The 27,457-nt window shown below is 45.8% G+C and overlaps 1 protein-coding gene across 1 annotated transcript in view; it reads right to left on the bottom strand.

The window, feature by feature from the left end:
* Positions 1–27,457, bottom strand: part of STK25 (serine/threonine kinase 25) — a 316,673-nt gene that overhangs the window by 140,370 nt on the left and 148,846 nt on the right. The window contains exon 6 of the mRNA XM_069213631.1: positions 2,814–2,999. Coding sequence (XP_069069732.1) covers positions 2,814–2,999 — 186 coding nt within the window. The remainder of the gene's footprint in view (positions 1–2,813; positions 3,000–27,457) is intronic.

Below are 27,457 nucleotides of genomic sequence, written 5' to 3'. Positions count from 1 at the left end.
TCCGAGCCCTTAATAATCCTTCAAGAGGCTGGCAGTTTTATCCTTTTTGGATAGCTCTGGGAGTCATGTTTGCCTGATACAGGAGACGCATTTGCTGGCTACAGATACTTATCGTATGCGCTCCAAATGGTTCCCCCTGCAGTACTGGTCCTCCGCTCCCACTAAGCAGGGCAGGATGGCGAATTTGTTCTCGAGGTCCTTCCCCGGGGGGAAGTCATTGCTAAGATCCATGAGGTTAAGGGCTGGTACCTGGCTCAGAGTCTGCATAGACTCATTCCACTTCACAATCACAACTATATATGCACCCGACACTCAACAAGAAAAAGTTTAATGAAGCAGGCTTTATCCCCGACGCTCACGACCCCGGACAGGGCTATACTTGTGTGTGGGGATTTCAATATTGTCATGGACAATGACCTGGCCAGATCAGGGCATCGACGTGGGCAGACGGGGTTCTGACTTTGGCAGGACTGCAGTGGGTGGCTGTGACCTAGAAGATATTTGGTGGAAGGCCCACCCGGGCCTTCGACATTATTCGTTTTATTCAGCCGCCTCAAAAACATACACATGTATAGACTATTTCCTGGCCTCTTCGGAGTTCCGTTCCTGGATCCAGGAGACTTCGATAGAGCCCAGGGCCCTGGCGAATCATGCTCCCATAACTTTGACGGCCCACCTCGGTCTTGGCCGAGCCCGGGGCCCTGGTTGGCGTTCTCGGGACACAATTTTGCAGTTCCGGGATATGGCAGACGCTGTGCGACAGGCGATCATGGACTATCTTGGCCGGAATGACAATGGACTAACTAGTTTAGAGACACTTTGGGAGGCGCTTAAAGTGGTCATACGTGGGGAGGTGATATCCCTCTCGGCCAAAGAAAACAAGGCCCGGAAGGAGGCGCTGGAGCAGAGAGTGGCTGCTCTGGAGCGCTCTCAAAAGCATACGGGGACTCCCAGAGTCTAGAGGGAGCTAGAGATTACGACTCCCGGGTCCACCAGCTTTTACATGGCAGTTCCACTGCCATGCAAAGGCTGGCAGAGACACGGTCCTTGGCATGGGCAGTGCAGAGACCCCCATGGGAAGCCCCGTTGGGATTTTCACTGCCTGAATTACAGGCAGTGAAAAGAGTGACGGGTGCTGTTGCACCCGACGCACTGCAACATTGCCTCCGGCTCTATTACGAGCTGGTGTCAATGGTGTGGGTAGTTTCCCGCTGGGCCAGCGGGAAACTCATAACAGGGCCAGAACTCAGGCCCTGAGTGTCCTGAATACCCACGGTTGCAGACCTGTGAGACATGAGAGGCTACGCCTCTCACCTTCCCTCCCCCACCAGACATTTATTCATAGAGAGCACACCAATAGAGGCGTCCCCCCATCCACCCCCAAAATGGGCTGCTATATGGCCTCAGAGTTTCACCTGATATCTCCACTTCAGATTGGTGGACAGACCCTGATAGTTTAATTTTTTTTAAAAAAAATTTGTTTCACAAATTTAACTGTATTGGCCTCTACGAATTCCCTTGATGCCTTTGAAAGTTAGTATGAGTAAACATATGTCTGGAAAGGATGGTCAAAATACCTTTACATCTAAACAAATGGCAATGTTGGATGCACCATGTAAAAAAAGGTGAGGGTAAGAATGTCAAACGAAGTGCATTATATAACACCTCCCTTCCCCCAAACCCCGCCCCTCCCGGGGCCATCTGAAGAACAAACGTTTTGACATTAGCGGAAGATTGTTATATTATCACTTGTTATCCTTTTTCTGCATAAGAAAATCCTGAACATCATAACTGCATACGTAAAAAATGTTTGTGCTTTCCTCTACAAGCTACAATTGTCTCATTGTTTCCATTATATAGAAATACTTTTATGTACATATTTCATATACTCAAAATGACAATAAAAATACATTAAAAAAAAATTGTCCTGGCTGCTGTGGTGGATGTGTTAGGATGCTGGCTTGTGCAGTTTGTTAGTTGATGGTAATTGTTACATCTGTTAGGGTGCACTACAAGTTGGTGTTATTTTGCATTATACCTGAAAAGATATGATGTGCAAAATTTTATATTGTTTTTTAGTGTGCTAAGGAATTATTCCAGGAGCGGCTCCTCCGCTAGGGTGGAGCGTCGCCCCTGCCAGCAGCAGCAGCTGCAAACCTTTGACCAAAAAACCATAATAAACTATGTTTATTATCGTTTTTAGGTAAAAGGGGAGGGGCCACAGGCTGTGACGAGCACTGAAGGGGGAGTGCACAGCACTCCCCCTCACTGCGTATGTATGTTTGGCCGTCCGCCTCCGCAGGCCAAACACATATGCGCAGTAGGCTTTCTCGAGCCTGGCACAGTTTTGCCGGGCTGGAGAGAGCAGGCACAGGGTCCCAGTCTGCCTGGAAGCACCCTGGCTGGGCGCTCCCAGCCAATCCTAAAGCTGCTCTGAGAAGCATCAGGATTGGCCGCTGGGCAAGTTGGGAGCCTGCAGCCTGTCTGCAGGAGAGGAGCAGTGCGGTGATGGTGGGGACGATACAGGTAAGCTTTTTTTTTTTTTTTTTTTTTTTTTTTTTTAATTAATCCCCCCACCCCTATATAGCACCACAAGCCGCTCCTGAATTATTCTGGTGTCACACGTTAGACTGTACTTCAACCTGTAAGTCATCAGTATTGCCTGAAAAAGTTAAGTTATACAGTTGTTTCAGGGCACTGACACACTGCAGGCTAGTTTTAAACGTGTGGTAATGGAATAGGAGACATCAAATGTAGGTTTCCATTTTACCATTCTAAAGTGTCTGCAATGTATCAGAAAAGCATTAACTTACGAATCGTGGGTCTTTGTTGAGGCACGCTTCCACAAACTCCTTGAAAGGTTTGCTATGGTGTCCTTCCAGTGTTGGAGGGTTGTTCTTGGGAATCAGGAAGAGAACCCTCATAGGGTGAAGATCAGAGTTTGGAGGTTCACCTTTGGCTAACTCGATGGCAGTGATTCCCAGTGACCAGATGTCTGCCTGCCAGAAAGATACAAGTCAAAACAATCACTTAATATCATTATATATTTCTTAATGTTCATTTTCTCAATGTCACCTTGTTACGAGGAGAGAGAATCTTCCCACCACTGAAGAACAGAGTTAAAATATTTGGTGAGATGTGGGATCAGCAAGGGGCATATGTTTTACAGAAAACCTGCCGTAAAGCCCTTGGGTCCAGTGATTTACGGATATTTAAGAGTTTCCTTGTAGGTTTCAATTCTTCCTCTGATATCAGGGCCTTTATGAGATCTTGCTGGGTCAAAGATATTTTGTTCATTTGGGCTCTATCAAGATAAGCTTTTTGGGAAAATTACAAGCTGCTCTCTCTCCTCAGTAACTTAACTGTTCTCATCTAGGCCAAAAGTCCTATACAGAGAAACCCACAAACAGAACGAGACCACTAAAACATAATAGAAACAAAAGAGTCTATGAAGTACAGAAAACAAACCTAAAAGGGATGACATGTGTCCACTGTTTAGCCCTATCAATTGTATCTATATCCAGGAAGGGCAATCCTGATGCCTACTGGTTACCTTTCCTTTGCAAACCCACCATCATTTCATAAAATAACAAACCAATGTACAGAAAATAATGCTGTGGTCTGTAGATGGAGTACTAGAATATTTAGGAATAAAGGCCATTAGTCTTCCATAAATGAACAATTGCCATCATTTAGCACAGAGGACAACATTTTCATAAGCAAGGCTTCCCTTAATCTTTTCAAGGAACACTGGAAGGTTTGATCAGGGTTGTGAACTCAATCACTGTCCAACTGATCAGGAACCTCGCGTTAAGGCCTAGGTTCAGCCACTCACTAACATTCGATGTGTTTGGTTGCAGCTTTGGAGCAGGGATGAACTGTGTGAAGAAGAATCTTGACGAAATGCTTGAAATACACATATCACATCTGGCTTGATGTGGAGTAAACAGAGGTAGGGGGTGTGCCCTTCATCTGTTCACTACATTTGTTCTCATTTCTTTGGTGACAGACCTGGTTTATCTGATGTATTAATGAAACTGATAAACTGAAGTACCACTGATAGTGCATGTGTTTGTCATGATCTTAATAGAAATACTGAAAGCCTAGTTTTGTTGGCATTTCAATTATTAGAGACACTGTTGCTCAGAATAAATCCCTTAACATCCTTTTAACATAAATCAAGCTAAAATAATTTTCTATTACATCTTAGTCTACCTTCACACTTCTGTTGGACCTGGCTCTTTTTGCAGGGTTATCCCCAGACTTTTTGCCTTCTTACTCATTTTTTTTCTGACCTGTTTTTGTTGGCTTTGGGACTCTGGGCACTTTATCACTGCTGACCAGTGCTAAAGTGCATATGCTCTCTGCCTAAAATATATTGGAGATTGGTTTCTCCATGCATTGGCTGATTTGATTTACGGGTATGTCCCTAGTATAGTGGACCAGGTGTGCTCAGGGCCTGTAAATCAAAGGCTACCAGTGGGTTTGCAGCACTAATTGTGCCACCCACATAAGTAGCCCTGCAAACATGTCTCAGACCTGCCACTGTGTGGAGTTTTAAACTGCCATTTCGACCTGGCAGGTGCATCCCCTAAAATAGGCCCAAGGTAGCCCCATGGGCAGGAGGCAGTGTATTTAAAAGGTAGGACATGTACATGTGTGTTTTACATGTCCCGATACTGAAATACTGCTAAATTTGGTTTTCAGTATTGCAAGGCCTATCTCTCAGAGCAACATGGGGATTGCCTTGAAATCTATTTAAGTGTAATTTCCCATTGGGAGCATATATATAGAGAGTTTGGGGTCTCGGAACTCACAATTTACAAGCCACTTTTAGAAAGTGGGAATTTCCTTGCTTAACCATTCTGCGCCTTTGCCTGTTTGCCCAATACAAATCTGGGTCAGGATGACAGCTGGGCTGTTTGTGAATTCATTCTAGACACACAAAGGGAGCTGAGGTGCGCCCTGCATATACTGAAGTCCCATCACTAGGCTGATGGGTCTTCCTGAGCTAGAGTGGTGGGAGGAGCAGAAACATGCACCTGAATAGGACTGGGCCTGGCCTCACAAAAACCCGTCTCTAACCCCCCTGGAGTGTGTCTGGGGCCAGGGCAAGGAATGGCAAAGTCTTGTACACTACAAAGACTTCTCTTTGAAGACTGCCTGCTTCAAAGACAGAAATGGGCATTGGACATCTGCCCACATAGTTAGAACATTTCTGGATTGAGGACATTCTGCCAGGAAGAATAGCTTGTTGCTGAGGGAGCGACTGCCACTCTGCCTGTTGCTTTGTTGTTCTGGCCTCCTGCTTCTGTCCTGGGAGTGAAAGGACTAGACTTGGCTTTCTACATCGTGCTTTCCAAGGTTCTCCAAGGGCTTTAACTGAGCTTGCCTCCTGTTAAGAATACACAGGGACATCAAGGACATGCCTGATGATATGATTGTTTAGGTTTGAATACATTTTTATAAACATGTTTTGCCATGTTCAATTGTCGACTGAATATCGTGACCAGTGAACAACAGGCAATCCCTAAATAACTCCCTGCTAGCCCGAGCTCTAGCCATCTATCCCCCAACCCCACTCCTCTGGTCTCCTAGTTAAGTCATGTTGCTGCAACAAGTTCTGGCTTTCTTAACTTCCAATGTCAGACACATCTGGGCCCTATATGTCTCCATGATGCTGGCGAATTGTGGTGTGATGGTCATCTAGCTTGGATGGATTTAGAAATTTCTGTGCTTGGAGGTGCTTTGGGCATGACCACTCCTTGAAGTCTCTGCTGAAGTATTCCAATAGAGCTGCATTGTTTGGTTAAGTCTTTTTCCTACCCCCTTGCTAGTTTCAACAGTTCTCCATGTGGAGAATCCACCACAGTCTTGTAATCCATTTATATTCGGATGGTAGAGTTTATTGCCCCCCAAAGGTGTAAAATGATTTGTTTCACTGTGAGCAGGAGGTGAGATATCAGTTTACCTAGTGTACCAAAGAGTGAATAAATATCTGGTATGGGATGGCCCAAAAGTCATCTCAGCACATCAAGTCAGGTATGACCCAGTGATTTGGTTGATAGTGAACAACATCGAAGTCCAGAAAGGATGCCTCATGGGCAGGACCACAGTATGGCAGCAAGGGGTCCCTCCAACAGAGGGGGCTCGCCCCGCTCTTCATTTTGGATAGACGTGTTGGAGTGTAGTGCCAGCAGTATAGTATCTTAAGGATGGTTTCCTCCTTCCAGAATGTGATGCTTAGTTGTTGACGTGAATCAAGATTTCCACTCACTGGTCATGTATTAGAGCGATGCCTAGTTCCTTCTTCCAGGTTCACTGGAATATCTGTTTGGTGGAGCCTAGTGTGGTATTTAGCATGTTGTATAAAAGAGACATGGCAGGGTTATTATCTGTGCGGTGTAGGAAGTAATTTTTAAAGTACGTAAAGGCTCTTCCCCCTCCCTCCCACGCACACTCTTAATTCTGGGGTGTAGTAGCCAGTGGTGTAGTTGTAGATAGCGGTCTCTTTCGGTCTCCAGGATAAGATACTACTTTAGGTGTTTGAAGGATTAGATGGAACCTCGCATTAACAAGTTTTTTAGTGTTCTGCACCCTTCCTCAAGCCATTTGTTGTATGTGGCTCTGGTCAGTCTCATTGTGAAATTTGCGATATCTCCAGAGAGGCGGTAAATGGGAATGGGAATATGGCAAAACCCCACTTGACCCCTCTCCCCAACGCCTACCCCCTGCCCTGGACATGCAATGCCGCCCTTGTGATGGGGTGGGATATAGAGTGTTTTTGGCTAGTTGAATCAAGGTTGTCAGGGCATTTTCCCCAAGGGCACCCGCTGACATCATATGATCGCTCAGGCACCATCACTTCTGTTTTTCTTTGTGTCTAGTGGGTAAGGTAGTCTAGGTGTTTTGCAGCACAATAATAAGCTAGGTTGGGGATTTCCAAGTCCTCTGATCTTTGGCACAGTAAGCCCTATTTTCAACAGTTCCTCTCTCCCTTGCCATACCATATAAAGGTGGCACACACTGTCTGGAGGTCAGTTATGTATTGCCCTGTTATTCAGAGTGAGGGTCTGAAACAGGTATAATATTTTACTCAGTATTGTCATTTTGTACGCTGCTATTCTACCTAGAAGTGAGAGGGATTTATGTTTTCAGCTGTTTAATTCAAACTGGATGCCTCATTTCAAGCAATGGAGGTTTATATTTCTAGTTTTAGCTAGTGTGGGGGCTTAGTGTCAAGTTCAAGTAGCCCATTTGTGTAGTGGCCCATGTAGGGAAGTGAGCACTTGTACCTTTTGTACCACTGCCCAAGGGGGAGATATATTCAGGATTTTGGATTTGGGGACATTAATTTTGAACCCCGAGACGTTGTGATAGTGGTGAAGCTCCTTGCCCACCTGGGGAAGGGAGACTGTGGGTCTGCCAGAGACGAGAGGCTATCGTTGGCAAACATTTTCAGGTTCAGTTCATGTTGGCCAAATTAAATCCCTTTAATCTGGGAGTTATTCCAGATGTATTGCACTAGTGGTTACATTGTGAGGGCAAACGGGGTGGGGTGTAGGGCATCCCTGAAGTGTGAGGAAAGAGGCCATTGATTCAGATCTTGACCTGTGGCGCTTGATATCCTGCAAGGAGCCAGAACATAAATGTGCTCACCATCCCAGTCTCTTTCAATATATCCGTCATGAAGTCCCAGTGAACTCTGTTGAACGCCTTTTTCGACATCCAGGGTGATCATGATAGAGTGCTTGGTACCTGTGGTGCCAATGTTGTGTAAGTGGAGGGCCTTCTCTGCATTGTCACCAGCTCAGTGTGCTGAGATGGAAGCCTGAATGATCAAGTTATATCGAAGTTTCCATCAGAAGGTGGAGTCTCAGAATGGCTATTTTGGTGAGAATCTCAGCATCTGTGTTAAGGAGGGATATGGGCTGATACGATCCACAGACACTAGGATTTTTGTTAGGTTTAGGAATCAGGGCTATAGCAGATTCAATCATAGTTGGGATGAGACTGCCCTTGTTGATTATCTTTCTGTATATTTTGCGAAATATGGGTGATATGATGGAGCCACAGTACTTTTAAAAGGCTGCTGTGAATCCATTGGGGGCTGGTGCCTTGGAAGGTCATAGGGTAGATATATGGCTGTGAGGATTTCCTCCTTTTCTAACGGTCTATCAAGAGTCGCTCTAGCCGAGAGGCTTAGCTTTGGTAGTTTCGCTTTCATAAGGTATCTTAAGCGCTCTTGGGAGTCTGTTTGCTGGTTGATATAAAGTTGCAGAAAGTGTGAAAGCATGGTGCCTTCTGCCACTGGTCCCCTGTGTACATTGGTTCCAGTGGAAGCAGGACATCTGGTATGGCGGTCTTAGCACAGCAAGACCGCAGGAGGCTTGCCATCAGTTTACCCAATTTATTACCACAGTCGTATTACTGTAGAGTTGTGCGAAGAGGTATGCTGAACTATCAGTTTTTGGGGTCTGGATCTGGCCTTGAACTATGCAGATTTTATCTATATTTTTGGGGAATGGGTCGTTTTGTGTTCTGTCTCGAGCTTCTCTAGTCTCATGCCTAATTTAGGGCACAGTTCCTCTCGGAGTATTTTGGAGCTGTGGGGCTTCTACTGTAATGATACCTTGAAGGACTGACTTTAAGGTGTCCCAGAGTGGGGCCACATTCACCTCCTCAGTATCATTACATAAGAGGAAGGCTTCAGCTCCCTTCAGGACTGCCTGGTGACTGTCACTAGCATCAAGAAGTTACCAGGAGTTGGTATTTCTGGGTCTGCAGGAACATGTGTGTCAGCATACAGGAGAATGGTCCATGGGGTATTAAGTGGAGTCTGTCAAATTAGGGAGCAGACCCTTATGTAGGAGAATATAATCAAGCCTACTGTATGTTTGTGGGGTTCAAATAAATAGGAATAGTCTCAGGTAAGAGGGTGGCGTGTTCTCCATGTACTGACCAGTCCCATTTCTTACAATAGCGTCTTACCTGGAGTAGGTATGAGCGCTGAGCATCCCTTCCTGGTTTGGTCGATAGCCACCATGAGGTCTAGGACTTGGTTAAGGTCTCCCCTACTTATTAGGGGTGCATTAAACCAGGCTGAGAGGGTATGAATCACATCTGTCAGGAAGGATTATTGTTGTTGTTTGGGGCTGTAGATGCAGGCTAGAGTGAGGGGTAAGCCTTTTTCTGAGCCCCGTATGAACACCTATTCCCCCACAAGCATTTCGAAGTGTCCCCTCTGTGTTGGCCCGCATAATCTCTGGATTTCAAGCGGGAGTGATCTAATTGCAGCAGGTGTGTCTTGTAGCAGCCCTATGTCAGGAGGGATAATTTGCGTAGAATGTAGAGTTGTTTAGTGAGGTTATTGAGACCTCAGACATTGTAGGTAAGAATATGAAGAGCGCTAATGGACAATGTCCTATCACAATAGGTATAGATTTAGTGTCCCATGCAAAAAGGTGGACATGGCCTGGACGGCCATTCCCTCTCAGAAACCAAGGATCCCCATTCGGAACATGAACTAGAACAACAAACATAAAGAAGTCATAGTCTCAATTGAGATGGATGTCATTAGATGTAGAACAATCCTTTTGGGGTCTTTAGTCAACAATGTCAGTCCAGTAAGGATTAAGATGTAAATTCTGTAAAGGAAAGGTTCAACTGAGTCGGCAGCGCCCAGGCGCTTGCTTGCCCCCGCTCCCCCCACCCCCTCTCACCCTGGGTCCTCTCACATCTTGGCACAGACTGCAGGTGGGGCCGTCAATAGGATCAGCCATTTGTCATCTCATGAAGCACTGTGAAAGTTGAGTGTTGGGTGACAAAGAGCTGCTCACTTTGTGGACCTGATCTAGAGCTGATTTCCGGCCTGCTAATATTTCCACTGGTTGTGGGAGGTCCTGTTTGCGGTCCCGTCCAAGTTGTGTCCACTCCAGACTCTTTTGGTGGTGTGATTCTTATGGCGTTTCGGACTCTGGGAGGGAATGATTTAGTGCCATGCAAGCCTCCTTGAAGGCCCAGCATTTACCTTGCCACTTAACCATGAGGTGAAAAGTATGTCCCTAACGGTATCTAACCTTGCTTTCTTGCAAGAACATAGTAAGCAGGCAAAATGACCCATACTTGATCAATGTGATTTAGGATAAATCTTGTAATATTTGGATTTCGTCTCAGTTAGAACGTATTGGGCCACTGTGTATCCCTAACTCTAGGATCGCCTCTTTCACCTCAGAATAGTCGATTCAGACTAGGATGTCAAGGGCTAGTTTTGAATTTGGGGCTCTAGGGCCAGCTCTGTGGGTCTGTCGATGCGTAAGTGGTCTGTGATCCATGGTCGTGGAGGATGGTCTCAGTTAGGCCCTGAATACAACTTTTCATGTCTTTACCCTGCTTGCCAAGGGAGACCCCACTGATTCATAGTTTATAACGGCGGGACCAGTTTTCCAGGTCCTCCTGTTTCTCTTGGAGCGTTATTAGTTGGTCATTCATTGTCACTAGGTGGAAGTGATAACCCTCATGGTCTAGGGTGCGATGTCCTATGTCATCTCTGGGTGGTCGACTCTTGTACATAGTTCTTGCAGATGCTTCTGGAGCTCCAAGAGGCTGTGCTCGATCTCTGCTTGGACAGTGCCGACCTTAATCTTAATTTCTGTGAAGAAGTGGACCATGAAGCTTTTGGTGGGGAACTCCGACTCTTCCCTTGGAGGTGCAGGTCTTCGGTCTAGGTTCATCACTGGCTGCACAGGGGTCGTAGTAGCGGCATCCCTTTTCTTGGAGAAGTAGGCCTGAAAAAGTTCCTTGTTAGTCAATCCTCTTTTAGATCATGTAGTGGTCATGGTGTTTATATCGTTGGCTGTGATGTTTTCCCATGTGTATACTCCAGCCAAAGATAACTCCAGCTGGTTATCTGCCAGTGTAAGTGGGTTACAAGCCTATCTCTGAGGGACCGCTGCAGAGTTTAACCCATGTACTAGTGCACAAGAAAGCATTAGGCTGAGGACATCAGGTCACGGTAGAGTGGAAGTGTTGGTGGCAGTGTGGCAGGTCTTCAAAGAGCCTCAGCGTAGTTGTATAGTTTCCTCCACCCTCAGGTTGGTGTAATCTCACCCACAGCAGGGTAATTTCTCGACATGCTAGGTGGGTAGAAGGTGTGGGTTTTCCTTTTGGCTCTCCCCCCTGGCAGGACTGTGATGGGGAAATCTAGATTCTACGGTCCTCCCCCCAGTGTGTAGTGGTGTCCCCAGGATGTGTCTTACCACATATATGTCACTGGTCATCGCTGGGCCTTTGCAATCCTCACCCTCTCATGGTGTGCGCCTAGTTAGTTGCTGGCCAGGTTCAACCACCTAGTGGTCCGGCCTTCGGGCTAGTTGCACCGCCCTAGTCTCTACGTAAGGCCTGCCTGTCCTGTGTTCTTTGCCCTGTTTCTGGGTCTTGCCAAGGAGCGTCACCACACGAGGAGACGAGCACGGGGGCCCAATGCTGGTATAATCCAGGCCTCCATCTCAGTGGGACCTCTTGGAGCACACAGACATGACAGGTCACTCTGGGATGCCATTCCTGGACTTTGGTGGTTTGTTGGTATGGGTGTGGGCCTCTTCTTAGTTGGGCCCATCTGCTAGAAGCCCCACAGGTGATCAAGCTTCATCTGCCTTTCGTGAACATCAGAGGTGCGCTGGTAAGGCTGAAGGGGAGCACGGTAAACTGTAAGTGCTTGTGACCTACCACGAAGCGTAGGTAACGTCTGTGGGCAGGCAGGATGGGGATGTGGAAATAAGCGTCCTGCAAGTCCAACGCTACCATCCAGTCTCCTGGGTCCAAGGCAGACAGAACCTGATACAGGATGAGCATTTTGAATTTCTCCGTCTTGAAGTAGCAGTTCAGGTCCCGAAGGTCTAGGATAGGACGTAAGCCCTTGTCCTTTTTCGGCACCAGAAAGTAGTGGGAATGACAACCACAACCTACTTCGAGCACAGGGACCTATTCTATAGCTCCCTTGGCCAAGAGAGCTGCGACTTCCTGGTGGAGAAATGCCAAATGATCCTCTGGAAGGTGACTGAAGGATGGAAGCATGGCTGGTGGAACAAATCCCAAAGGGAGGGAGTAGCCATTTCGAACAATCTGAAAAACCCACCTATCCGTAGTGATGGATTCCCAGTGGGGCAGGTGATGGCAAATCCTGCCTCCAACTGGATGGGAGTGAGGGGATGGACTAGGAGAGTTTGAAGGCTGCAGCGGGAGCAGAGGAGAACTGGGTAGACCTCTGGATCCCTGTCCCACGCGGGATTCTGCGTCCCCGGCCACACAGAGGCTGGACAGCATGGGTGGCACGGTGGCTGGGTGGAGGACGCAACAGGGAGCCGCTTCTGTGGCCACGAAAGGGGCAAAAAGCGGACTGTGGGGGCGAGGAGCAGAGGAAAGACCAAGGGACCAAGCCGGAGCCCGGGAATCCTTGAATCTCTCCAAGGCAGAGTCCGCTTTGTCTCCAAAGAGACGGGAGCCATCGAAGGGCATGTCCATGAGGGACTGTTGGACATCCCCAGAAAAATCCAATCGGGCGTGGCAACTCAATGCCACCGTCGTAGCAACCAATCTGCCCAGAGAGTCGGTTGTGTCCAGCCCACAACGGATTGTGAACTTTGCCACATCTCTCCTATCGTTCACAGCTTGGGAGACGATGGCATGGACCCTCCTCTGGTATCTGCGTCAGGACTTGCGCAACCATATCCCACAAAGAGTGGGAATAGTGGCCCAAAAGGCATGCAGTGTTCACAGACTGCAGCGCGAGGCTGGAGGAAGAAAACTTCTTACCACACTGTTCCAGCCTTTTTGATTCCCTATCCAGAGGTGTGGAAGGGAATGCGCCTGAAGAAGAGGAAGCCTGGATGACAAGACTCTCAGGCGTGGGGTATTGGGACAGAAATGTAGGGTGATTCGGAGCAGGCCGATGGCTGCGTGCGATAGTCTTATTCACAGGAGCGCGTGATGGGTTTGGACCAAGTACCCAAAAGGACATCGGTGAGGGCTTCATTGAATGCAAAAGGGGTTCTGATGTGGAAGCCCCAGGCTGAAGCACCTCCGTCAGGAGACTGGTCCTGACCTCTACAGTAGGAAGCTCAAGGCCAAGAACCTCAGCTGCCCTGCTGACCACCGTTCGATAAGTTGCTCCCTCTGCTGCAGCCACAGTAGGAAGAGACAGCATGCCAGCGTAAGGAGAAGTATCCAGACCACTGGCGTCGCCCAATTCCGGAGCCCGTTCAAACGATGGGTCATCCTGGTATTTATAAGGGTCCAGGGACACCCTCCAATCCCTCCTCGAATTCGTTCCCATAGGAAAAAGGGTCCGAATCTGAACTGGGGCTAATAGGCCCCATTGAAGACAAATGTGGCGTTGGCTGACGCCGCTCCGACTCAGAGTCGTCGGGGATAAGGATCGGGTCAACGTCGGGAGCGTCGACAATCATCCCAGTGCCAGGGAAGGTCTCAAGGGTGCGACCGGCGCGGATCTGGAGGGGACCTCGGTGGCAGGAGCTGAAGCCACCGGCGCGGAACCCGAACGACCCTCAACTGAACCCCGTGGGCCTGAAGTCACCCTATCATGGTGGGTCCCTCCAAAGATGAGGCACATAGCCTCATAGAACTCTAAGTTGGGCGGGGGTCGCTCCGGCAAACTCTGGGAAGCACGGAGCGGACTCAGACGCAGGCTCAGAGGACAGAGGCCTTGAGCGTTGAGCGTTGACGCTCTTCCTGCGTCGCGTCAGCCGAACGACAAGGCGAAGTTGGAGAGAGATGGGACCTCTTCGACTTCCTCTTACCTGCACCCAAGATTTAGAAGAAGATGAGTGGTGATGGCTCGGCGAATGGTCTTGAGACCTTCCTCTCGATCAAGACCGGGACTTAAGCAGAGTCGAGTGCTGTACCGCCATTAGCTTTAGGGACCACTCCCTCAAAGCCTTCGGGTGCATGGCCCAGCACTCGGAGCACAACTTCGGGTTCTGGTCGTGCTCGAGGCACCACAGACAAACCTGATGAGGATCCGTCACCAACATCGTGCGGTGACAGTCCTCGCATGGCCTGAAACTGGTCTTCGAGGACGTCCTCGACGTACCACAAATTCTCACAAAAACTCGACAAAACGGTCGAAGTCGGTCAAAAAGAGACCAGGGTAGCTCTTCTTTGGATCAGCGTGTGGCGCGGAAAGAAAAGAACTGACGTCACTGCACAAAGGCAGTGTCCATATACTACTCCCGACGTCATCACGGCGACTATGATGCCAACGATGCCCGCGGAGTCGACCAACACCACCTACTGACGCACAAGGGTATTGCTCGAAGAAGAAATCGCTGGATCCAGTCTGACACCTGGGGGAAATTCTAAGGTAAGGAATCTGAAACTAGAAGTCACTATCAGATATAAATAATCAGTGTTCTGCCCCTAAATTTGCCCCACACATCCTGGCATACTTTTGGAACACCTTCTTCCATATGCTCCATCTTAATGATAGATCCTCAGGAAGGCTTTGAGAGGTAAGGGGTGGAGTTACAGGTTCCATGGTAAAAACATATAAAAAAAGATGAATGAAGTGGGTCTACAACCTGTACAGATCATGTTGTGAAAACGAAAACCAATTTTTGCTATGTAGCTTAAAAGTAAATTGAGCTATGGTCAATTCATACTTCCTTCAAACATGGAACAATGCCACACCTATGGTGAAATGCCACTTAATTACTCCCAATACAGTCAAGACTCAAATAAGTCACCCACAAGTCTATCTCCATTTCTGCAAAATGAAACTCACTTGACACATGGTAGAATGTCTTGTCAATGGTGTGTCAAAACGGTTACAAAAAGCATCAAAAACTCTATCAGGATTGCCTTTATTATGTTAAGACAGCTGATTTTTGTAAAGCGCATACACTCCCATGGTTCTCCTTTCACTATAGTCACAAAGAAAACCTGTGATATATTGCTACTAATTAAGGACCGTTTTCTGTTTCATCCTAAAATCAGTATGGGAGATCATGGTTCTTAAGTCAAGGACAATATTCCAGGCTATGGAGGTCAGATAATAAAAAGATCAGTCACTGATGGAGTATCTGACGACAAAGCGTACTTGAAAGCAAGTTAAAGTTAGTTTAGCCAAGCAGGGTGATCTCCTGGGGCAGGGTTCTGCGAAGTCGGTCCTGGAGAGCCAGGTCCATGCCGTGTTTTTAGCATATCCACATTTATAAAAATGTAGATTTATGAAACATCTTTTTTCTACATATGGATATGCTAAAAACCTGGCATGGACCCGGCTCTCCAGGACTGACTTTGCAGATCCCTGTCCTGGGGTGATAATCATATGTAGCCAGGCTTTGGCGAAGGAAGGATGTGAAAGAATCAGTCTAGCAGCCTGCTGCTGAATGCACTGAAGTCTATGGAACTGACACTTGGTCAGGCCTAGATATAGTTAATTACAAGAAAGGTCATTAAAGCTGTGTACTGAGCTTCGAGAGAAAGTAAGAGTGCCAATTTACAAATTTTGAGGAACTGGAACTGCACACTGCTGCAACAGTGGGTATGTTATAATGCTAAGCTTTTCATTCAATTTCATAACTAGACTTTTCACTGTGGACAAAGTGGATGGTACATGGCCAAGTTCTTTGAGACAATATACCTGTGACTACGCTGAGGGGGATGCATCCCACTACCAGGGTTTCAGTCTTGGATGAATCAGAATTGTCCCAAACTAAATTCAGACAAGTCCTGATTTCACCAAGGCAGAGATTACATTTTTTTGGTCATTGATGCGAGTCATGCAACTAAAACTAGGCTATGGATCATCTGTATGGGTGCAGAACAGAAGTCAGGGCAAGCAAATTTGAGAAGGCAGAGGGTGAACATCAGCAGTGAATATATATAATGATATGACTGATCCAAGTAAAATAATGCAGCTAACAGGGAAAGGCTTAGAATGAAAGCTGCAAAGAAAGCTCCTATGAGATCAATTGATCTAAAAAGATTTAAAAACAAAGTTAGACTAGTCCAGAAATGCCACTGTCTGGAAAATATTGCAGGAGAATGCATTCGTTGATACTGTTAAATGATGCTGACCTATCTAACCATCAACCATATCGACATCGGCTGCCCTTTTTAGGTCATCAGTGGCTTCAATCAGTTCTGATTCCAGTTCAGTTGCACAAGTACTACAGTTGCAGGGAAAGTTGGGATCTCATCCAGCCTTTTTCAAAAGATGTCCTTCTATGCATAGATGCACAGTCTTAAAAGATACAGCAAGTAGAGGGTAGATTGGTCTTTTAAAACTTGAGCTAAATCGTGGCCGAGTTTTAATGAGAAGGGGTCTGAAAGTGTCTCAAGTCATTAGAAAGGGTGTTGAGCGAAAATTGAGATGGACTTGCCAAATCAAGGGCTAATAATCTGTTTATTATTAATGAACATGGCAAAAGAGATATCAAACAGTTTTCAGTTTAGTTTTTCAAGGATGATAAAGATACATTTTTGATTATTATTGGCCTCAAGAACACTGTTGGAGTAAATCTACTATGAGCCCTTTCTAGAGCTGACAAAATTATACATATACATACATATACACATATACATATACATATATATACATATACACATACATATATATATATATGGTCCATATGAAGGCTTTTGCCAAAACGCGCTGGCACTCTTGACAACTTTATTATTGGTGTAGCTGCATTGGTGGATGATAAACATCGAGAAGAAGATATATATGGAAAATGACACTTACCCAGTGTACATCTGTTCGTGGCATGTAGTGCTGCAGAGGCACATGCTATGCATTACTCCGCCATCTAGTGTTGGGCTCAGAGTGTTACAAGTTGTTTTTCCTCTCAGTCATACTGCGCATGGGCATCGACTCCGTTGTTAAAGATTGTTTTCCCGCAAAAGGGTGTTTGAAGGAGTGATAGAGTGTAGTAATATAAATGTTGTATAGAAATAGCAAGTAAAAATAGATGTCCATGCAAATGGACATGTATATACATATGTACAAAATATATGAACTGCAACGACTACAGGCTTCCGGGGAGGAAGGAGGGTGCATGTGAATCTGCAGCACTACATGCCACAAACAGATGTACACTAGGTAAGTGAAATTTTCAGTTCAATGGCATGTGTAGCTGCACATACACATGCTATGCATAGACCACAAATCAGTTAGTCTCTCAATAAATGCTGTGGCTAGCCTGTAGGAGTGGGAGTTGTTTGAAATAATGTTCTTAAGACAGCTTGACCAACATTGGCCTGTTGCTTTGAAATTACATCTACACAGTAATGGTTTGTAAATGTATGTGGTGTAGACCATGTGGCAGCTTCACATATGTCTGCCATTGGTACGTTTCCTAAAAATGCCACAGATGCACCTTTTTTCCTAGTGGAATGTGCTTTAGGTGCGATTAAAAGTTGTCTTTTTGCCTTGATGTAACATGTTTGTATACATCTAACAATCCATCTTGCTGATCCTTGTTTAGAGATAGGATTCCGTTTATGTGGGTGTTGAAAAGCAACAAAAATCTGCTATGTTTTTCTGAATTTTTTTGTTCTATCCACATAGTACATAAGAGCTCTTTTAAGGTCAAGAGTGTGAAGGGCTCTTTCTGCAATTGAATCTGGCTGTGGGAAGAAGACTGGCAATTCCACTGTCTGGTTTATGTGAAAAGATGATACCACCTTTAGGAGAAATTTTGGATTGGTTCTAAGTACAAATTTATGTTTGTGTACTTGGAAAAAAAGGTTCTTCAAGAGTGAATGCTTGTATTTCACTAACTCTACGTAATGAAGTAATAGCTACTAGGAAAACAACTTTCCAGGTTAAGAACTGAATCTCACAGGAATGCATGGGTTCAAAAGGTGGGCCCATCAATCTCCTGAGTACAATATTGAGATTCAAAGCGGGAGCAGGAGGTGTTCTGGGTGGAATAATACGTTTTAGTCCTTCCATGAAGGCTTTTATAACTGGGACTCTAAAGAGTGAGGTATGTTGTACAGTCTGTAAATATGCTGATATGGCAGTAAGATGAATTTTAATAGATGAGAAAGCTAAATTTGATTTCTGTAAATGAAGTAGGTAGCATACAATATCTTGTATTGAAGCTGTAAGTGGGTCAGTATTTTTAGATTGACAGTAATAAACAAATCTTTTCCATTTGTTAGCATAACATTGCCTAGTTGTAGGCTTGCATGCTTGTTTGAGAACTTCCATGCATTCTAATGGAAGTTGTAAGTATCTAAATTCTACGACTTCAGGAACCAAATCGCTAAGTTGAGAACACTGGGATTTGGATGTCTGATTTGTCCTTTGTTTTGTGTTAACAACTTGGTCTGTTTGGAAATGTGTAGTGAGGTACTATTGACAATTCTAGGAGTGTTGTGTACCAATGTTGTCTTGCCCACCTTGGGGCAAGGAGTATCATGGTGAGAGAAGTCTGACGCAGTTTGTTGACCAGAAATGGAAGTAGTGGGAGAGGGGGAAAAGCGTTAGCAAATATCCCTGACCAGTTGATCCATAGGGCATTGCCCTTGGACAGAGGGTGTGGGTGTTTGGATGCAAAGTTTTGGTATTTAGCATTTTCACTTGTTGCAAATAAGTCTATGTCTGGTGTCCCCAACTTTTGAAAGTACTGATGAAGTACCGGAGAGTGAATCTCTCATTCGTGTATCTGTTGGTGTGTTCTGCTTAGGAGATCCGCTAGCTGATTGCGTATTCCTGGGATGTATTCTGGTAGTAGATGAATTTGACTATGAATTGCCCATTTCCATATTGTTTGGGCTAGAAGGGACAGTTGAGATGAATGTGACTCGCCTTGTTTCTTTAGGTAATACATGGTTGTCATATTGTCTGTTTTTTTCTTGTGTTTGAGAAGCAGCAGAAACACTTTTAGGGGGAAGGAACACACCTAATATTTCTAAATGGTTTATGTGATAATTTAGCTGTTTTGACTCCCATTTCCCTTGAATAGTAAGGTTGTTGAGATGAGCTCTCCAAACTTTCATTGATGCATCCGTTGTTATTGTGGAGGCACATGGTCTTGAAATGAGCGTCCCTTCATTAAATTGCTGAGATTCCACCAGTGAAGGGACTTGTGGGTTTGGCGGTCTAACAACACTAGATCTTGCAATTAACCCTGTGCTCGAGACCATTGCTGTGAAAGGCACTGTTGTAGTGTTGTCATGTTTAGTCTTGCATTTTGTACTATTGCTATGAAGGATGGCATCATTCCTAATAGATTAATGATAAATCTTACAGTGCATTGTTGATTTGGCTGCATTCATGATATGAGATTTTGAAAAGCTTGTACCCTTTGTGTATTTGGATAGGCTAAGGCGTTTAGCGTATTAAGAATAGCACCTAGGTAAGGCTGCACCTGAGCTGGTTGAAGATTGGATTTTTGGTAGTTGAGAGTGAACCCTAGTGTATGTTTTGTCTCTATTGTGTGTGTTTTTGACATTGTAAAAAATTGCTTGATTTTATTAGCCAATCGTCTAGATATGGAAAGACATGTATGTGTTGTCTTAGGTAGGCTGCTACTACTGCTAGACATTTTGTTAATACCCTTGGGGCTGTTGTTATACCAAACGGTAGAACTTTGAATTGATAATGGTTTCCTGCTATCACAAATCTTAGGTACTTTCTGTGAGCTGGATGGATGGGTATATGGAAATACGCATCTTTGAGGTCTAATGCAGTCATGTAATCTTGTTTTTGTAATAGTTGAATGACGTCCTACAGAGTTACCATGTGAAAGTGTTCTGACAGGCTATGTAGGTTTAGTGATCTGAGATCTAGGATGGGCCTGAGAGTGCCATCCTTTTTGGGAATTATAGTGAGTATACTCCTGTTCCTTGTTGAGAATGTGGGACCAATTCTATAGTCTGTTTTAGTAGTAGCAATTGCACTTCTTGTTGTAACATAACATTGTGTTCTGGGGACAGTTTGTGGTAATGTGGAGAAACATTTGGTGGGGTAGAAATCAATTCTAGGCAATAGCCATTGCAGATAATTGACAATACCCATTGATCTGTGGTGATATTTTGCCATTGGGAGTGGAATTGCTGCAGTCTGCCCCCCACAAGAGGTGCGTGGGGTTGAGGGATGGTAAATAAGTCACTGTTTAGATGGGGTAGTGGCTTGAAGTCTGGAACTTGCCCTTAGTTCTTAAGTATTGGCCTCTATAAGACCCTATAAATCCCCCTCTCTGGTACTGCTGTTGCCCTTGTTTTGCCTGGAAGGTAGAAGCCTCTTTGGACTGTGGCTTGAATCCTCCTCTGAATTGTTGTCTGCGAAAGGAGCCCCTATAAGGTGTTGTGCATAAGGCTCTCATTGATTTGGCGGTGTCTGAGTCTTTTCTCCGTTTTTCTATGGCCGTGTGGACTTCAGGGCCAAACAGGTGCTTTTTATTAAAAGGCATATTCAGCAGTGCTTGCTGTATTTCTGGTTTAAAACCAGAGGAACTTAGCCATACGTGTCTGCGTATGGTAATGGCAGTATTCACACTTCTAGCTGCTGTATCTGCAACATCAAGGGCAGACTGTATTTGCTTGCTGCTTATGGCCTGACCCTCTTCCACAAACTGTTGTACCCCTTTTTGGTGTTCCTTTGGGAGGTGTTGTAGTAGTTCCTGTATCTCGTCCCAGTGGGCTCTATCATACCTTGCTAGCGAGGCTTGTGAGTTTGCAATATGCCATTTGTTGGCAGACTGTGTCGCTACCCTCTTGCCAGCAGCATCTAATTTTCTACTTTCCTTGTCAAGTGGAGGAACATCCCCTGACGACTGGCTATTAGCCCTCTTTCTAGCAGCACTCACTAGCACGGAGTCTGGAGGAACTTGGTGGGTAATCCAATCAGGGTCTGTAGGAGCAGGTTTATATTTTTTTGCGTGGAGTTACAACTCTAGCTTTGGCTGGCTCACTGAATATTTGATCTGCATGTTTAATCATGCCAGGTAGCATTGGTAGCATTGGTAGCATTGGAAGGCATTGATATTTTGAGTGCGTGGAGGATAACGTGTTAATGAGAAAATCCTCTTCTAGGGGTTCAGTGTGCATATGCACCCCATGGTATGAGGGGGCCCTGGAAATAACCTATGTGTATGCAATAGTGCCTTCATGGTGGAGAAGGCTTAGAAGGGTATAAGTCTGGGTCATTGTCAGGAATAGGATCTGGATCGTAGAGATCCCAAGGATCAACAGTATCACCATGAGAATATTGTAAATTATTTGGTGATGGCAAAGGCGGTGGGCTAGTGGGTGGTGGCGAAAACTAACGTTGTGGTGCATGAGGGGGTGAAGTATGGATAGGTAATGGCTTCTTCTGTTTATAAATCTTTGCTGGTGGTCTAGCAGTGTCTAAATGTTCTTGAAAAGCCAACTTTCTCTTGGTCTGTAGAGGAGGTGCAGTAATTATTCTGCCAGTCTCTTTATGGATGTGAATTCTTGATTGTCTTTCATCCATGATCTCAGGGATAGGTTGGATCTCAGTGTCCTGAGAGGGTCTGTAAGACTGTTCATCCAGTGATTTTAAGCTCTGTTTAAGATGGCTTGAAAGTCCTTGTTCTTTCTGAATAAGACAACTTTTTCTGCTACAAAGATGGTAGATTTTTTCAGGCCTGAAAATACAGCTGGTTGTTTCGGCTCTGAAGCAGGGTGTCGCGGCTTCGACTCAGAGGAGGGAGGATGCTTGCTCAAGTCGGAAATTAAACTTTTTGGGGATTTACTCGACTCCGATACCGACGGAGTGGCCTTTTTTGACGCTGAACCCGAAGGTCGGTCGACAAGAGTCTTTTTTTTTCAGGTCGAACCATGGCTCTCTGGCAGTGTACCCAAGGCCATGGAGGACTTGTTTTAAGTGGGCATAGGGGCCGAGGTACTCATGTGCTGTGGCCTATCTTCTTCCGATTCTTCTTTGGAGTCAGTGTCTCTGATGGAAACCGCCGACTGCGCCTTTTCTTCCTCCATGGTGTCAAGATGTTCTGTACTCTTTGATGCCATTTACAATCTTCTGGCTCTCCGATCACTTAGGGTCTTCTTGGATCGAAATGATCGACATGCCTCGCAAATCCTCTTCTTTGTGATCGGGAGAAAGACACAAGTTACAAACAAGGTGTTGGTCTGTACTGAAACTTTGTGGCATCGGGGACAAAATCGAAATGGAGTCCGATCCATCAGGCTTCGACGCGGTAGGCCCCAACAGGCCCTTCTGGGCGCTTGCGCCCAGAAGGGCGAAATTTTGTTTTCAACTGTACTATCAGTTCAAGGCTAGGTAGAAACACGATCGAAACAACATCGACGATTAAGGGAGTTTTCTAAAGTTTCCGATTCGAAATCTCGGAGCGAGAGGAAACATGTCCGAACCCAACAGCGGAAAGAAAACAACCTAACAACGGAGTAGATGCCCATGCGCAGTATGACTGAGAGGAGGAGTCACTTGATCCCATGACTCCTAAAATACTTCTTCGAAGAAAAACAATTTGTAACACACCGAGCCCAGCACTAGATGGCGGAATACTGCATAGCACGTGTATCTGCAGCTACACATGCCATCAAACACACACATATATAGATCTATATCTATATCAAAACAGATCGCTATTTCTAAGATCTGCTAATCACAACTAAATGGTCAGCACCATCTTGCACACCTAAATAAAAAAAATCTTGACAGAACCAATACCAGGATATTAGTAGTTTTCTTTTACTGGCCCAGCTCCCACCCACCTGTTGACAGGTCAATGGACCTGTCTAGGCCCTAAAGATTCCTTCTCTCTGCCTCCGCTGCTGCTCTCTGTTCACTTCTCCCTCCTTCCCATTGCTGCTTCTTGCTTCTCTTCTATTGTGACCATTTGGCCTCTGCTCTTCTTCCCCTTTTTGCTCCTTCTGCTCTTTTGCCCTTCTGCCAACTTCTCGCTCCTTTTGTACCTCTGCTTCCTGCCCCCTTGCTATTGAGACCTTTGTGGCTTTTCTGCTCTTTTTGTTGCGCCCTCTTTTTTGCCTTTCTGCTCACTCCTGACTCCTTTGTTATCTTTGCTTCTGGCCCAGGGTCCAGTGCACCTTTTTTGCTTTTGGTCTTTCTCCCCTGGTCTCATTTCTCTCTCTTAAGTTGTGGAAAGGAAATTGAGAACCAGATGAAAGACCACCGCCAGAACCATTGACAAGGCCGCCCTCAGACACTGCCACCACTAACTGAGGGAGACCAAGAAAGCAATCTTGGCACTGAGAACCGAAACCAGCTCCAACAAAAGCAAATAACTATTTTCCATAGTCAAAGAATTTACTAACCCCACATCTACAACCAATATCCCCACCCCATTGCAAAAACTCTGCAACAACCTCTCTGACTTCTTCCATGACAAAATCGCCAAGATCTACAGCAACTTCAATCCCCAGCCCAAACCAGAAAACCTCATCAACCAGCTAACCATCACCACCAAGGACGAACACCTGACCGACTGGGGCCCACTCACCAACGAAGACACATCTGTAATCATGAAGATGGTCCACTTTGGGGGCCCCACAGACTTGTGACCCCATCACATCTACAACCTAGGAGGAAACGCGATCAGCAACATACTCATGTACATCATCAACACTTCGATCCAAGCAGTCATCTTCACAGAAAGCTGAACACATGCTGAAGTCAATGCCCTCCTCAAAAACCATCGGCCAACTTAAGCAAACTGAGCATCTACTCTCTCATCTTGTTGCTACCGTTCCCTGCCAGTCATGGAGAAGGCAATCAACAAGCAACTGTCTAGCCACCTTGAACTCCACCAACGTCTGGACAGAACACAATCAGGATTCTGCAGCAAACACAGCACTCATCAGGGCAACAGCCCCTCCCCCCTCGTCCAACAGACCACATACTGCACAACAAACTTTCCGTAACATCACAGGTCAATGCCATCACCTCCTCCTGCTTCCACATCCTACTATGTTGGGGAAGATCTTCAAGTGGCTACCGCTGAACACCAGACGTATTTTCAAGCAGGCCCTCATCATGAGCAGACTGGATTACAGCAATGCAGAAATCTCAACTCACCTACACCATAGACTCCAAAGCATCCAGAACCCCACAGCCAGTCTCATCCTCTACCTCCCACATCACACCACAGAGAGGTCCACTGACTCCCCATCCAGAAATGCTGTCATTTCAAATTTTCCACCCATGCATAAAAAACACATACCTCAACCACTGCCTACACCTCCACCAAACAACTGTGGTCAGCATCACTCTCACTTGCATACAACCCACATCCACAGAAGCAGAAATGGAGGTTGCTCATTCTCCCACATAGACAAAGCCCTGGAGCGACTTCCCACAACAAATCATATCCTTTGCTTCACTTCTTGAGTTGCACAAGACGCTTAAGACCTTGCTTTTTAATTAAACACTATACATGTGGGACCTGCTGTGACGGCCTACAATCAGGGTCAGACTCACCCCTTCACACCTGATCACCACCTCGAAACCCTCACGGGTGACAAGCCATGCTCTATAACTCAACAAAAGTGTATTCAGTAATTCGAACCTGCAGTATCAGCTACTACTTACACTTTTAATGGAGAACTATGCTCCATAAGTTAGTCTGACCAGCACCTAAGTTTCATACAGCTGCTAGTTGTATGCAACCCCCTGCTTCTTTAGTTAACATGAGCGCAATGTTTCCTTCCATTAATGCGCCACCATTCCCAACTATGCTGCCTCTTTCCCAAGCTGGTAGAATGGCCAACATTCACATAATGACGTTGACCACTCTTGTTGCTGTTGCTCAGAAGATCAGTCATATGCAGCTTGACACATGTTTTGATGAGGTAAACGTCATCATATTGTGGCCTACTTCTTATTATGATTAAAATCACAGCATTCACACTATGTTGTACAAAGAATTGCACTCATGGTCCTTACTGTTCCGAGAATTGTTTCACTCAAAGCTCTTTCCCTGAAGGGCTCTTACTTTTTCTAACCCTAGCCCTATTGTTGCATGTTCTGAAACATCTAGACATACACTTTTATATGCATTATTGCTTCCAACATGAAGAGGGGCCTCTACAATCGTCACCAGTGGGAACATGGCGAAGGTCCACAAGAGGTGAAGTTGTGGGTAAGAGTGATTAGATGCACTCCAGCTAAGGTCTTGCCACAGACCATCTGCTACTATTAGAAACCTCAAGCTTAGTTTACAGCTATCAACTCTAGAACAGGATCCCATCAAGAGACAACCAAAGATCCCCATAGAAACATCCATACACAACATGAAAAAATGTCCATATGTCTGACCTCTCATGGAGTTGGTGGATATAGCATGTAGGAGTGCCTGTTTGAATTACATCATAGCACTCATAGGATGACAACAAGCCCACCACTGGCGCCATATCTTCTTATATTTCTGAGGACATGTTCTGGTCTTGTCAGACATGATGAAATCATGTAACCTGTTCAAGTTGATGTACACTATCAGCCAGTAGGCCTGAATCACCAGGAATACCACACTACATGGAAAAATGAGCCATAGGTAGCCCAACGTCTATTGCATCGACCATCCACACTCCTCTTCCTCTTACATAGCCGAGATGGTGTATAGAAAAAATGATGGAAGTATCTGAAGTGTATTAAACTGAGACAGGACGAGATAACCAACAGACCAGGCCACCATTCTTGCTTCCACCCAGCCCCCTCCTCCTAAACATCCAGATCCCACTCCCATCTCTCCTGCATGGATTTTAAGGGATTAGGAGCACTGATCACCAATGCTCGATACAGGGAGGAAATACCTTTGGGCTCAATTCTAACCAGCATCAGTTTGGATTCAAGTGGATCAAAGTCCGGGACTCTTTGAAGGTCTACCTTAAGGGCCTCCAAAGTGTGCCACAGCTGCATATAGCGGAAAAGCCCTTGTGAATTATGGAGTTCAAAATCTGCTTTCAGCCGATCAAACAACCGCATATAGGACTCCTCCCAAAAATCTATTGTGTAGATTCCAACAGTATCCCAGAGCCTGAATCCAAACAGTGTGGCCACAGAAGGCAACCACATCCCAATGCCACTAGGGTGTCTTGTTATTGATGTCTTTATACCAGTCCATCCCTGTCAGGGCCTTCTGCCTGGAGACCAAGGAATCCTCGTACCTGTGGGAGATGTTTGCTGAAAGTGGTCTGTTATATCTGTGGTGAGACAAATTTTCAAGTGTGCCACCCAGTAGTACAGCCTAACATCTGCAATACCTAAGCCACCATAGTACTGGGACTGAATACATTAAGCAAAGGAGACTCTGGGAGCACCAACCAACTAGAGGTAACTGGTGATGTCAGATTACAGTGTGCTGAGGAAGCTCTGCAACTGTACCTTCAGAAAACAGACTCCTGACCCTCAATAAACAGGGCACAAATCACCTCACAGAGGAAGAATCACAGATTTGTCCCAATTGACAACCAGTCCTGAGGCCTCCCAAAAGACATCCGGCATCAAGCAGATTCTCAGGATAGTGAGGGCAGGCCTTCCCACACATAGTATAATGTCTACGACATAGAGAGCAATACGGTTCTCATGACCTCCACCAGCAGGTATCCCAATACTGAGCAGCAGCTTGATAGCCGGGGTGGACAGAAGTGGGAACGAAGGGCACCCCTACCCCATACCTCACTGAATTGCAAAGCTTTCCGATAGCACCCACTGATCCAAACTCTGGCCCAAGAAGTACTCACTCCTACCCATCTTAGATTATCTGGTGTAGTAGATCTGGAGGAAATACGTAAAATGGATTAAGTGCAATTTAGCCATAACGGCCAGCTCACAGGAGGCTATCTAATCCTCCCAACAGACAGTCATCTACTGGCCAATGTTTTCCATTTGGTGCTAGAATTCAGAAACCCATCCACTGCATTAACGGCAAGGCAATGCAACACCTGTGATAATCCTTGGATTTTCTCAGGGTCAGTGTACCTTCTAGAGGTTTGAATTAGAGGGGTGGGATGTTGCCTGCGGGCTTCAAGTCCAATTGGAGAGCCTTGTAAGCTTAGGATATATGTAGATGGAGTTCTTCACTCAGGGACTGGGAGAATCTAATAAGCTCACACATATGCAAACATCTCAAAATGTAGGCATCCTCAGACCCCAACACCAACCATCTCGTAGTAGCTAGGCAAGAATTACCAACGACCAGCTCACCGCCACCCTCGCCAACTCCCCCGAGCCCCCCCAATCGCGCACACAATGACGACCCCAACATCGCAGCCCGCACCTTTCACAAATGGATCGCCAACTGCGCCAACACCATAGCCCCCCCTCACAAAGAACAACAGCAACCACGCCAAGAATGCCAGCTGGATCACCGCAGAACTCTGAGAATTCAGACGCACATGTTGATGACTTAAGAAAATCTGGAGAAACACCAAATCTACAGAAGCCCAAATCAACTTCAGAGCCGCC

This window comes from Pleurodeles waltl, chromosome 11 (assembly GCF_031143425.1).
Source record: "Pleurodeles waltl isolate 20211129_DDA chromosome 11, aPleWal1.hap1.20221129, whole genome shotgun sequence".
Classification (NCBI taxonomy): Eukaryota; Metazoa; Chordata; class Amphibia; order Caudata; family Salamandridae; genus Pleurodeles; species Pleurodeles waltl.
This window is presented reverse-complemented; position numbering and strand designations above follow the sequence as displayed.